Source organism: Cupressus sempervirens, chromosome 5, assembly GCF_028749045.1.
Source record: "Cupressus sempervirens isolate cs-2001-9-10 chromosome 5, ASM2874904v1, whole genome shotgun sequence".
Classification (NCBI taxonomy): domain Eukaryota; kingdom Viridiplantae; phylum Streptophyta; class Pinopsida; order Cupressales; family Cupressaceae; genus Cupressus; species Cupressus sempervirens.
This window is the reverse complement of record NC_143122.1, coordinates 79618159-79627656: the sequence shown is the minus strand read 5'-3', so window position 1 is coordinate 79627656 and position 9498 is coordinate 79618159. Positions and strand designations below refer to the sequence as shown.

At 34.7% G+C, this 9498-nt stretch overlaps 1 protein-coding gene across 4 annotated transcripts; it reads right to left on the bottom strand.

Moving 5' to 3' along the window:
* Positions 1-2512: 2512 nt before the first annotated feature.
* LOC149554647 (uncharacterized) lies at positions 2513-8963 on the bottom strand. Of its 4 annotated transcripts, none has more exons than XM_089828709.1 (9): positions 8793-8963; positions 8637-8676; positions 8371-8461; positions 3573-3650; positions 3429-3490; positions 3251-3335; positions 3068-3154; positions 2875-2985; positions 2513-2734 (listed from the first exon to the last, which is right to left on the bottom strand). In XM_089828709.1, exons 3-7 carry the CDS (start codon positions 8380-8382, stop codon positions 3077-3079), a joined length of 315 nt encoding a protein of 104 aa, XP_089684835.1. In that variant the 5' UTR covers positions 8383-8461; positions 8637-8676; positions 8793-8963; the 3' UTR covers positions 2513-2734; positions 2875-2985; positions 3068-3076. The 4 variants fall into 4 exon arrangements, with proteins under 4 accessions (XP_089684835.1, XP_089684834.1, XP_089684833.1 ...); XM_089828708.1 differs by having other exon boundaries at positions 2875-2937; XM_089828707.1 differs by having other exon boundaries at positions 2875-3154.
* Positions 8964-9498: the final 535 nt, after the last annotated feature.

Sequence of the window (9498 nt, the reverse complement as noted above, 5' to 3'; positions counted from 1 at the left end):
TTGATCTCGATTGATGCCAAAACTCGTAGTGTGCCTTAGTTCATAGGTGCACCACAGTGTAACTTTGAAACTGCTGATCTTGGCATCGAATCATCAACGCCATTAGCTCTAGATGGGTGGGTGAACCCTAGTGACACCCTTGTCGTAGCCACGGAGACCCTCCATCGTCCGCGGCCACCCTGTACTGAGGAGTCTCTAAAGTGCTCTAAGTGCATTTCGAGGTTGATCTTCCGAGGGTTGTAACTTGAAACTCGTGAGGGCTATTGATGAACCATCGAATGCTACAAGACGGTGATGTCAAGGCCTAAAATAACCTATCTCATTTTTGAGAGATCACCTTCTATTTAGATTTGGCACATCGATCTCGGTCGATGCCAAAACTCACAATGTGTCTCAGTTCATAGGTGCACCACATCATAACTTTGAAACCATTGATCTTGGCATAAAATCGTCAATGCCATTAACTCTAGATGGGTAGATAAACCCTAGTGCCAGCCTTGTTCTAGCCGTGAAGACCCTCCATCATCTACGGCCACCCCATATCATGGAGTCTCCAAGGTGCTTTAAGTGCATTTCGAGGTCGATCTTCTGAGGGTCGTAACTCAGAGCTCATGAGGGCTAACAATGAACTGTTGAATTTTATAGGAGGATGTTGAGGCCTAAAATAACCTATCTCATTTTTGAGATATCACATTCCATTTGGATTCGGCACATTGATCTCGCTTGATGCAAAAACTTGCAGTGTGTCTCAATTCATAGGTGCACCATAGACTAACTCTGAAACTGTTGATCTTGGCATCGAATTGTCAGCACCATTAGCTTTGGATGGGCGGGTGAACCCTAGTGACAGCCTTGATCTGTCCATAGAGTCCCTCCATCATACACGACCACCTCGTACCAAGGAGTCTCCAAGGTGCTATAAGTGCATTTTAAGGTCAATCTTTTGAGGGTCATAACTCGGAGCTTGTGAGGGCTATCAATGAACTGTCGAATGCTACAAGATGATGATGTCAAGGCCTAACATAACCTATCTCATTTTCAAGAGATCACATTCCATTTGAATTCAGCACAACAATCTCACTCGATGTCAAAACTCGCAGTGTGCCTCAGTTCATAAGTGCACCACAACGTAACTTTGAAACCGTTGATCTTGGCATCAAATCGTCAGCGCCATTTGCTCCAGATGGGTGGGTGAACCCTAGTGACACCCTTGTTCCTACTACGAAGACCGTCCATCATTCGCAGCCACCCTATACTGAGGAGTCTCCAAGATGCTCTAACTGCATTTTGAGGTCGATCTTCCGAAGGTTGTAACTCGGAGCTCGTGAGGGCTATGGATGAACTGTTGAATGCTACAGGACGATGATATTGAGGCCTAAAATAACCTATCTCATTTTCAAGAGATCACATTTCGTTTGGATTCGGCATAGCAATTTCGCTCGATGCCAAAACTCACAGTGTGCCTCAGTTCATAGGTGCACCATAACATAACTTTGAAAGCATTGATCTTGGCATCGAATCATTAAGGCCATTAGCTCCGGAGGGGTGGGTGAACCCTAGTGACACCCTTTTTTTGGATATGGAGACCATCTATCAGCTGCGGTCACCCTGTACTGAGGAGATTCCAAGGTGCTCTAAATGCATTTCAAGGTCAATCTTCTGAGGGTCGTAACTCGGAGCTCATGAGGGCTATTGATGAACTGTCGAATGCTATAGGAAAATGAGTCATAAATTTTTCTTGCAAATCGAAAATGAGTGCAAAGAGCCAATCAGGGGTTTGAGCATGACCATACAAGGTTGGAAACACCTATATAAGGTGTGAAATGATAATATGCATTAATGAAGAAAGTTTTGTTAAGTGGATCGGTATGGGTAATCTAATCAATGTGAGAAATGTATAGATGTTATTCATATGGATATGGTATTGGGGAACCAAGTTAAAAAAGTTTGATCCAATCAAGTCTCTTAAGTTGAGATATTTTGAGGTCATGTTGAAATTGAAAAGTTGTAGCATGAAGATAGTAACAAAATGAAGTGCTAATTATCAAAGAGTATGAGCCTAGGAATGAGTTTGTGGTTGGGAATAGAATCCATGGTTGAGGAGTGGAGTCCTTAAGCATGTTGAGATTAGATTTGAAGCCAAGAGTTAGTTTCAAGGTTAAAGGTGGAGTTTAAAATCAAATTTGGAGTTATGTGAACCTTGTATAGGAGGCTAACAAGTGTGTTTATGTCATGATAGCACTTCAAATTAAACATTGCATCTAAATTTGATAATAAAAGTTGTTAAAATGTTACTCACAAATTATTGCATTTGAATCAAATATAACAAACATAATCAAAATTAATGATATTCCATAAACATGAACAATACACATGATCCATGATAAATTGAACAATACTAGATACTAAATTAATATATATATCATTGTGCACATAAATGACAAAAATATATATCAAAATACATGTATCCGTAGACAAATTACACAAATATATATCAAAGATCATGTATCCATAGACAAAGTAAACAAATATATATCAAAATACATAGATCCATATACAAAATGTGGCTGATCATGCCATTGGAATGTGTATAATATCAATGTTTTTGTAAACAATGTGGCATGTGTCATCTCAAAATGTCTCATGATGCATCCTACGACAACTATACTATCCTAGGTTGCTGGTGGATGATCAAAATGCAACCTCTTTGCTGCACTAGGTGGATCGGATGCCTCTTACATAAACAAAAAAGAAAAACCCAAAGTTAGACTACTAAATTTATATGATTCTTTGTATCTAACATTGAATTACTCGAATGCATAATGATCTTTTTTTTAATGAGGATTTATACTATTAAACTTTCATAATAAATACCTCTCTCATCGACCTCCTATGCTGGTCAGGAGTCCTCTCGTATGCCTTTGACAATGTTTGTACCTTGCTCATTGTGGCATGTGTATGTTCAAATATGTTTGTCAGATGAATCTACAACTTAAACTATAACATTATAATTCATAACATGCTAAATTTATAACATATGTAATCATGAATTCAAACTACAACTTACTAGTGTAGGCTACTCCTTAAGATATAGTGGTTGCATCATCAAATCTACAAAACTCTCCCGTTGAACCTCGTGTGCAATAGGAGTCTCCTATGAGATACAAAATAGTAGTTGTTAATATCAAGAAAATTAGTTTTGAATTTATTTATGAAGATAAGGAAAAAAATAAATAAATGATCCTTATACATATAATGGGGCTCTCGATGCGAATGGAAATGCCTGAGCATCTACGACACATAATCCATATGGACTCATTGCCAGTAACCATACCCTATATACAATAAAGAATGTAATTAAATTTCATTACCACAAACAGTTTACAAGAATGCATCGATAATTAATCAAATAGAAAGCACCTAATTACCTTTTCTTTGTCAATGGGTGCTGGCTGATCCCCCACACTTTGTCCCCCAGGGACAGGTGGTACTTGCAAGATAAAAGAAAGATTAGCAACCATATATGCTACAATATCAAATAGAAAAAAAAATGAAAACACAACATAATGTACCATAGATGTCTCAAGGCCAAATGAAATGGTCGAGAGCATGGCATCATCAACCTGTCTCAGCTCCTCCTCAGTCATCAACTAAACATGAATGAAGATCACATACATGTAAAAGTCAGTATGGCTTAAAACTTAAAATTACTCTATTACAAATATTTAACTTTAAATCGCATATGTCATAACAAAAAAATGTATACAAGTAACAACACAGAAGGAGTCCATGCCTTGCATTCCCCTCCTCTCTCGCATCAAGGTCTATAGCCTCTACACGTGTGTATGGTGCATCCTCGTCTAATACAAACTAATACTCAGGAAGATCACATATGGGACCCTGACAAATATTCTTGCACGTACTGCAAGTCTGAGGCACACAAACGTGCAATGAGCTAGCCGATGATGAAATGGCACTAGCATCATCAACACGGGGAGGCAGGACTAACCTACTCTGAGATATTAATATGCTACTCAGTCTATGAATGGCTCTAATGGTCTAAGAGCTAGCCTCTACCATAATATCAGGATGTTGCACTCAAGGAGGGGGAGAGACATTAGTAGAGGGGACAAAAGTGTCAGCTTTCTTTCACTGGGAAGAGGGCCTATCTTGAGGAGCTCCTAGTCTTACACCCATGTTGGGCTTCGTGCTCCAATAGTTCACTTTGAGTTTCAACACAAATTCAACATATAATTTTCTAAGGAAATAAAATGGCACCTCTAAATTGCTATGTGGAGGGATATCAAAAACCATCCACCAACGATCCCAAAGTTTGAACGTATGGCATCATTTGTGCACCATTTAATCGATAGTTTAAGTTTTTTGTGGTCAACTGGTATACCAGTTTTTGAGTTCTTAAAAAGGCCAACCAAATCATCTTTGGTTATATTGAGTGTTGCAACCTCATCGTAGTCCAAGTCATCATCAAACATCTCATGCATTTCGTCACACCAACGAAGAGCAGCATTTTGTTGGTTGGTAAGGGTTTCAATGTTATCCACTATGGTGTTTAACAATAACATAGGAGCCAATGTGGGTACATTATTATATGTTCTTTGTAAAGCCCTCAATTGGGTGAGATTTTCAATTATCAAATCCTCGAATTGAGGAGGGTTTTCAGGGGGTAAAGGATCATTTGGTGGATGATTTTGCAGGGGCACTAGATCATTTGGTTGGGGGTTATGAGGAATAGTATTCTTTGCCTCATGTCCATCATTTTGATCAGCCATTCCTATTAATTTGCAAAACATAATTTATATTTTTTACAAACCTAAATTTTAACAATTTCTATCAAAAAAACCCTATATTCTAACAAATTCAACTAAAACTAACAAATTTATGATAAAATTTATTAACTTTATAATTAAAATTGATTTTTAAAAAAAAAACTACCTTATATCATGTATCTAATATAAAACCTGATATTCGAGCCGTAGAGCACAAAATAAGCCTGTGAAAACAACCTATGGGTTGCCTTTTTATTTATTTATTAACACTAATAGATATCGGGTATCCAATATTTGTTGCTATTAAAAAAAAAAAAAAAAAAAACAACCTATGAGTTGTTCATGAAATAAGACTGTGAAGACTATGAAAACAATCTGTGGGTTGTCTTTTGTTTTTTTTTCTAACATTGACAAATATCGAGTATCCAACATCAAATCGGATACCCGATAAGGGTTGGGCCTTACTTTCCAAGTTTTGTACCTGGATAGGTGAAAAAAAGTGAGAGGATTTTGAAATGCTTTTAGACATTTTCAAACTCTATTTTTTTCATATCACTTTTTGGCACACCATGATCCTGCATATACCCAAGAGGAGATGGGAAGGGAGAAAGTTTTAGGTAAAGAGGATGAGAAGGGCACAAAGATCCCTAGGGAGAAGGAGGAGGATGACCTGAGTTTGGGGTTTTCGCTCTCCTTCCTTAATGTTGCAAAGATTAAAGCCGACTCCTCTCTCCGTAGAGATTCCTGGACTTATAATGAGATTATGAAACTTAAGAAAAAATTGGGCAAAGTGCAAAGGGATCAAGAGAATGACTGGGCCAAACTTGTTCTGTTAGAAACTTAGATCAGAAATATACCTAAAAAACTGAAGGAATATGAAGAAGGTCTTCAACATATGATCAAGGAAAGTGGCAATACTTCAAGTTTGTGTGTGGTTGTGGCAAGTTTGGGGAAGAAGACCAATGAGGATATTATGTCTCCTAGAGGACCAAGTAAAAGGACTAGGTTGAGCTTGCGGAAGAAGGTTGCTGAAGTTATTGTTGGTACTGGCTTTTCCCTTGCTAATACTACTCTTAGTACAACTGATGTGGGGAAGGAGGTTGCCAAGATGGTCAAGGAACTACAGTAGTGGTCTGGTTTTTTTTCTATTTTTGGTTTTAGTTCTCTTTTTTATAACCTTTGTAAAACTTGTAGGTTTGAGGTTCTTATAAAACCTAGTCACATTTTTTGGATACATTCTATGGTTTCACGTCCTTGTAAAACCTAATTTTGTGTTTGTTATTTGGTCTTAGGATCTTGTGTCCTGGTTATGTTATGCTTGAACATCTTTTTTACTATTGTTTAGGGTTTCAAGTCCCCTCAAAACCTGTTTTTACTTTAATCTGAAAAAATAATCATATTAATAATTATATATATTACTATAGCATAGTAAATAATAATAATCATATACATTACTCTATATATAATAATAATAATAATAATATATTACTATATATAATTATAATAATAATAATCATAATCATAATCACATATAATAATAATAGTTAATAATAATAATGCCCACACTTCCCAAATTTTGGTTTCCCTCCCAAAATTTCCAAAATTTGGGTTGGGCTATGAATGTTTGAAAGAATTTTGGCTGCCACTTTTCAAGGACCCGATTTCATATTTGAGATCGAGTACCTGATTAGGCTTGGTATTTACCAAACCTATTTGGTCAACTCAAAAAACATGTTTAAGAAAGGTTTCACTCACATTCAAACTTCGAGTAGCCATCTGACAATATTATTTTCATCAAATTTTAATGAAATCAAAAGGGTTTTTTTATAACACTCAAGATTCCATTAATATAATTGTTGTCAAATTCTAAGTTTGTTAAGTATTTATTAGTTAATTTTTAATGAAAATGTTTATAAAGTGTTGATTGACATACTGATTGAAAAATAGCTATAACTTTCAACCGATATAACATTTTTGAAATCCTAAAGTTGTATTACTTTCTATGTTTTGCCTAGTGTAAGGAAAAAATAATAATTTGGTAGAACTTTCAATTAGTTAAGGTGGTCAGACATAGAAGTCTTTTTATTCTGGTAAAATTATAGTAGAAAATTCATATTTAATTATTTGTGGAATAAAAATACCCAAAAATGTGAGCCACATCAGGCCATGAGTCTACCTTTTTATCTATAATTATACTAAAAAATATTATCATTTGATTTTGATTAAGGTGGTCAGACATACACCTACTTTTTATTTTCGCCCTAAAAATTTTGTAGTGTTACATTAAAATCCAAAATTTTGACAAATCAAATTATTTTTTCTCCAGATAAGGCCTAGTAGTTTAGAAATTACATTCCGTTTTCTACATTCTTTTCTTACAACTTTTTGAGATAAAGCCCATAACTTCTTTAAATTTACATGTCAACATAACCCTGATTTGTTGGTTTTCACTACCACTTAAGGCCATAGTTTGGTTGATCATGATCCTGCACATACCCAAACCCTAGAAGACAATGGCAAAACCAAAATCATAGTGGCAATGTTAGAAGACCTATAAGTGATGCAGGCACAGAATAGGACTCACTCGCCTCGGTAATAATGTGCCCAAATTTGGGGCCGAACGTCAATTTGTGGAGGCCATTAGTAGATCCACTAGATGTAGGAGACATTTGAACCAAAGTGAGATACACCATTCCGTTTGATAATTAACGTTCCCCTTATATTAAAAGTTGAACTACAATTTTAACAAATAATTTTTTACCTTTATATTAATAGGTAAGCACTTACACTGATAATTTTTTTTACACATATAAAGAGTAAATTTTTTCATGTTAAAAATAAATGTAAAACTCTAATATTAGCAATGAATTTTATACCCTAATGTTCATAGTGATGCTTGGATGAAAAATTGAATTCATCCCATTAACAACCCCTTTTTTAACCTTTATATTAATAGGTAAACACTTACAATGATAACTTTTTTTTTTTACATATAAAGAATAAATTTTTACACATTAAAAATAAATGTAAAACTCTAATATTAGCAATGAATTTTATACCCTAATATTCATAGTGATGCTTGGATGAAAAATTGAAATCATCCTATTAGCAACCCCTTTTTTAAGCCAATAACATTATTAGATTTGTATAATAACAGTAAAGCTAAAATTTGTGTTTATGAATACTATATGTGTGTTTATGAACACAGTGTAGTATTTAGAAACATTAAAAAAAAAATTAAAAACTTTGCAAAAGAAGCACCCACAAATTTAGAGCACATTAGCGTTACGAATTCAAGGAAAGAATATGAAAAGTTTGAAATGGAAAGAGAAAAACATTTATTATATCCAAAATAGAACAGTAAATTTTCAACAATTTGAAATGCCCAAAACAAAGGATGAAAGCCTTTGTGAAAAAAACTTCTCAAAAATCTCAACAATCCTTCCACTTGCAAGTGCCTTCAAAACTTCTTGTCAATACTAGGAAGATGAAAAGGGGAGGAAGCAAATGCACATATAGCATTAGATTTTAACCGAATAATGCAAAGAAAAGACTAGTGAATGCAAATCAATAACACATATACCTTAACTTGCATTTCATATTTGAAACCTCTTGTGAATACTTTCAAGATGAGAAGTGGAGGAAGTAGATGTATCTATGGCATTGGATCTTAACTGAAAATTCAGAGAAAACCTAGTGAATTTGCATATCCATTAACACATGTTATATTTGAAATATCTTATCAATGCATCCAAGATGGAAAGAGTAATTAGATGCATATGTAGTGTTGTATTTGAACCGAACAATGCAAAGAAAAGAAAAGTGGATGAAGGCAGATGCCATATCTACCTTAACTTGCATGTCGCCAAATCAAAACTTCAATCAATACCTGCAAGATGAAAAGTGGAGGAGATGAATGATAAATAGAAACAAAATTTAACAAAATAATGTAGAGAAAAAAAATCAATGAACACAAAACAATGGCACATATATACATTGACTTACAAGTCATACTTGAAGCCTCTGGCGAATACATACAAGATGACAAGGGGAGAAGTATATGTAGTTATGGCATTGAATTTCAAAAGAATGATGCAGAGAGGAAGATGAGGCACCCCATAAAAAATAGTGCATAAACCTTATTTTGCATGTCATATTTGAATCCTCTCTGAATATCTACAAGATGAAAAAGTAGATAAATTAAGTCCAAAGTTATTGTGTCAAATTTTAACTAAATAAAGCAAAGAAAAAGATAGTGAATGCTTGATAAAGGTGTATATATCTTAAGTAACAATGGTGGGATTGTTTTTGTGTGAGCATGTTCTAGATTAACACATGAAGTTGCAAAGACCTTGAGTAAACACATTCAGGGGTGCAATGTGTTGAACACTCTGTGAAAATTAGCACTATTGCAATCACTGATTGTTAATCTCCTATCATAAATGATTATTAAATTGCTGAAAATAAATTCCTAGCTAATATATCAAAAAATAACACAACTACAATTTCACCAATAAAATATGGAAAGAAATTCAGAACATAGAGCACAATATTTTTGGACAAATCGTCCCTAGAAAATCTCCAAGGGAAAACCAATTTTGCAGATTAAAAATATATTAATTTCAAAAAATCAAGAGATACAAAATTCCTTGCCTCTCACTGGTAAAATTTAGACAACCTCCTAATTTCTCCTGCTGATATTCCCCACTTG

Coding starts and splice junctions, on each gene's coding strand:
- LOC149554647 (XM_089828707.1), bottom strand. Junction 3,491..3,572: donor TTGGCCTTGAGACATCTATG/GTACATTATGTT, acceptor TTATCTTGCAAG/TACCACCTGTCCCTGGGGGA. Junction 3,155..3,250: donor CATCGAGAGCCCCATTATAT/GTATAAGGATCA, acceptor TGTATCTCATAG/GAGACTCCTATTGCACACGA.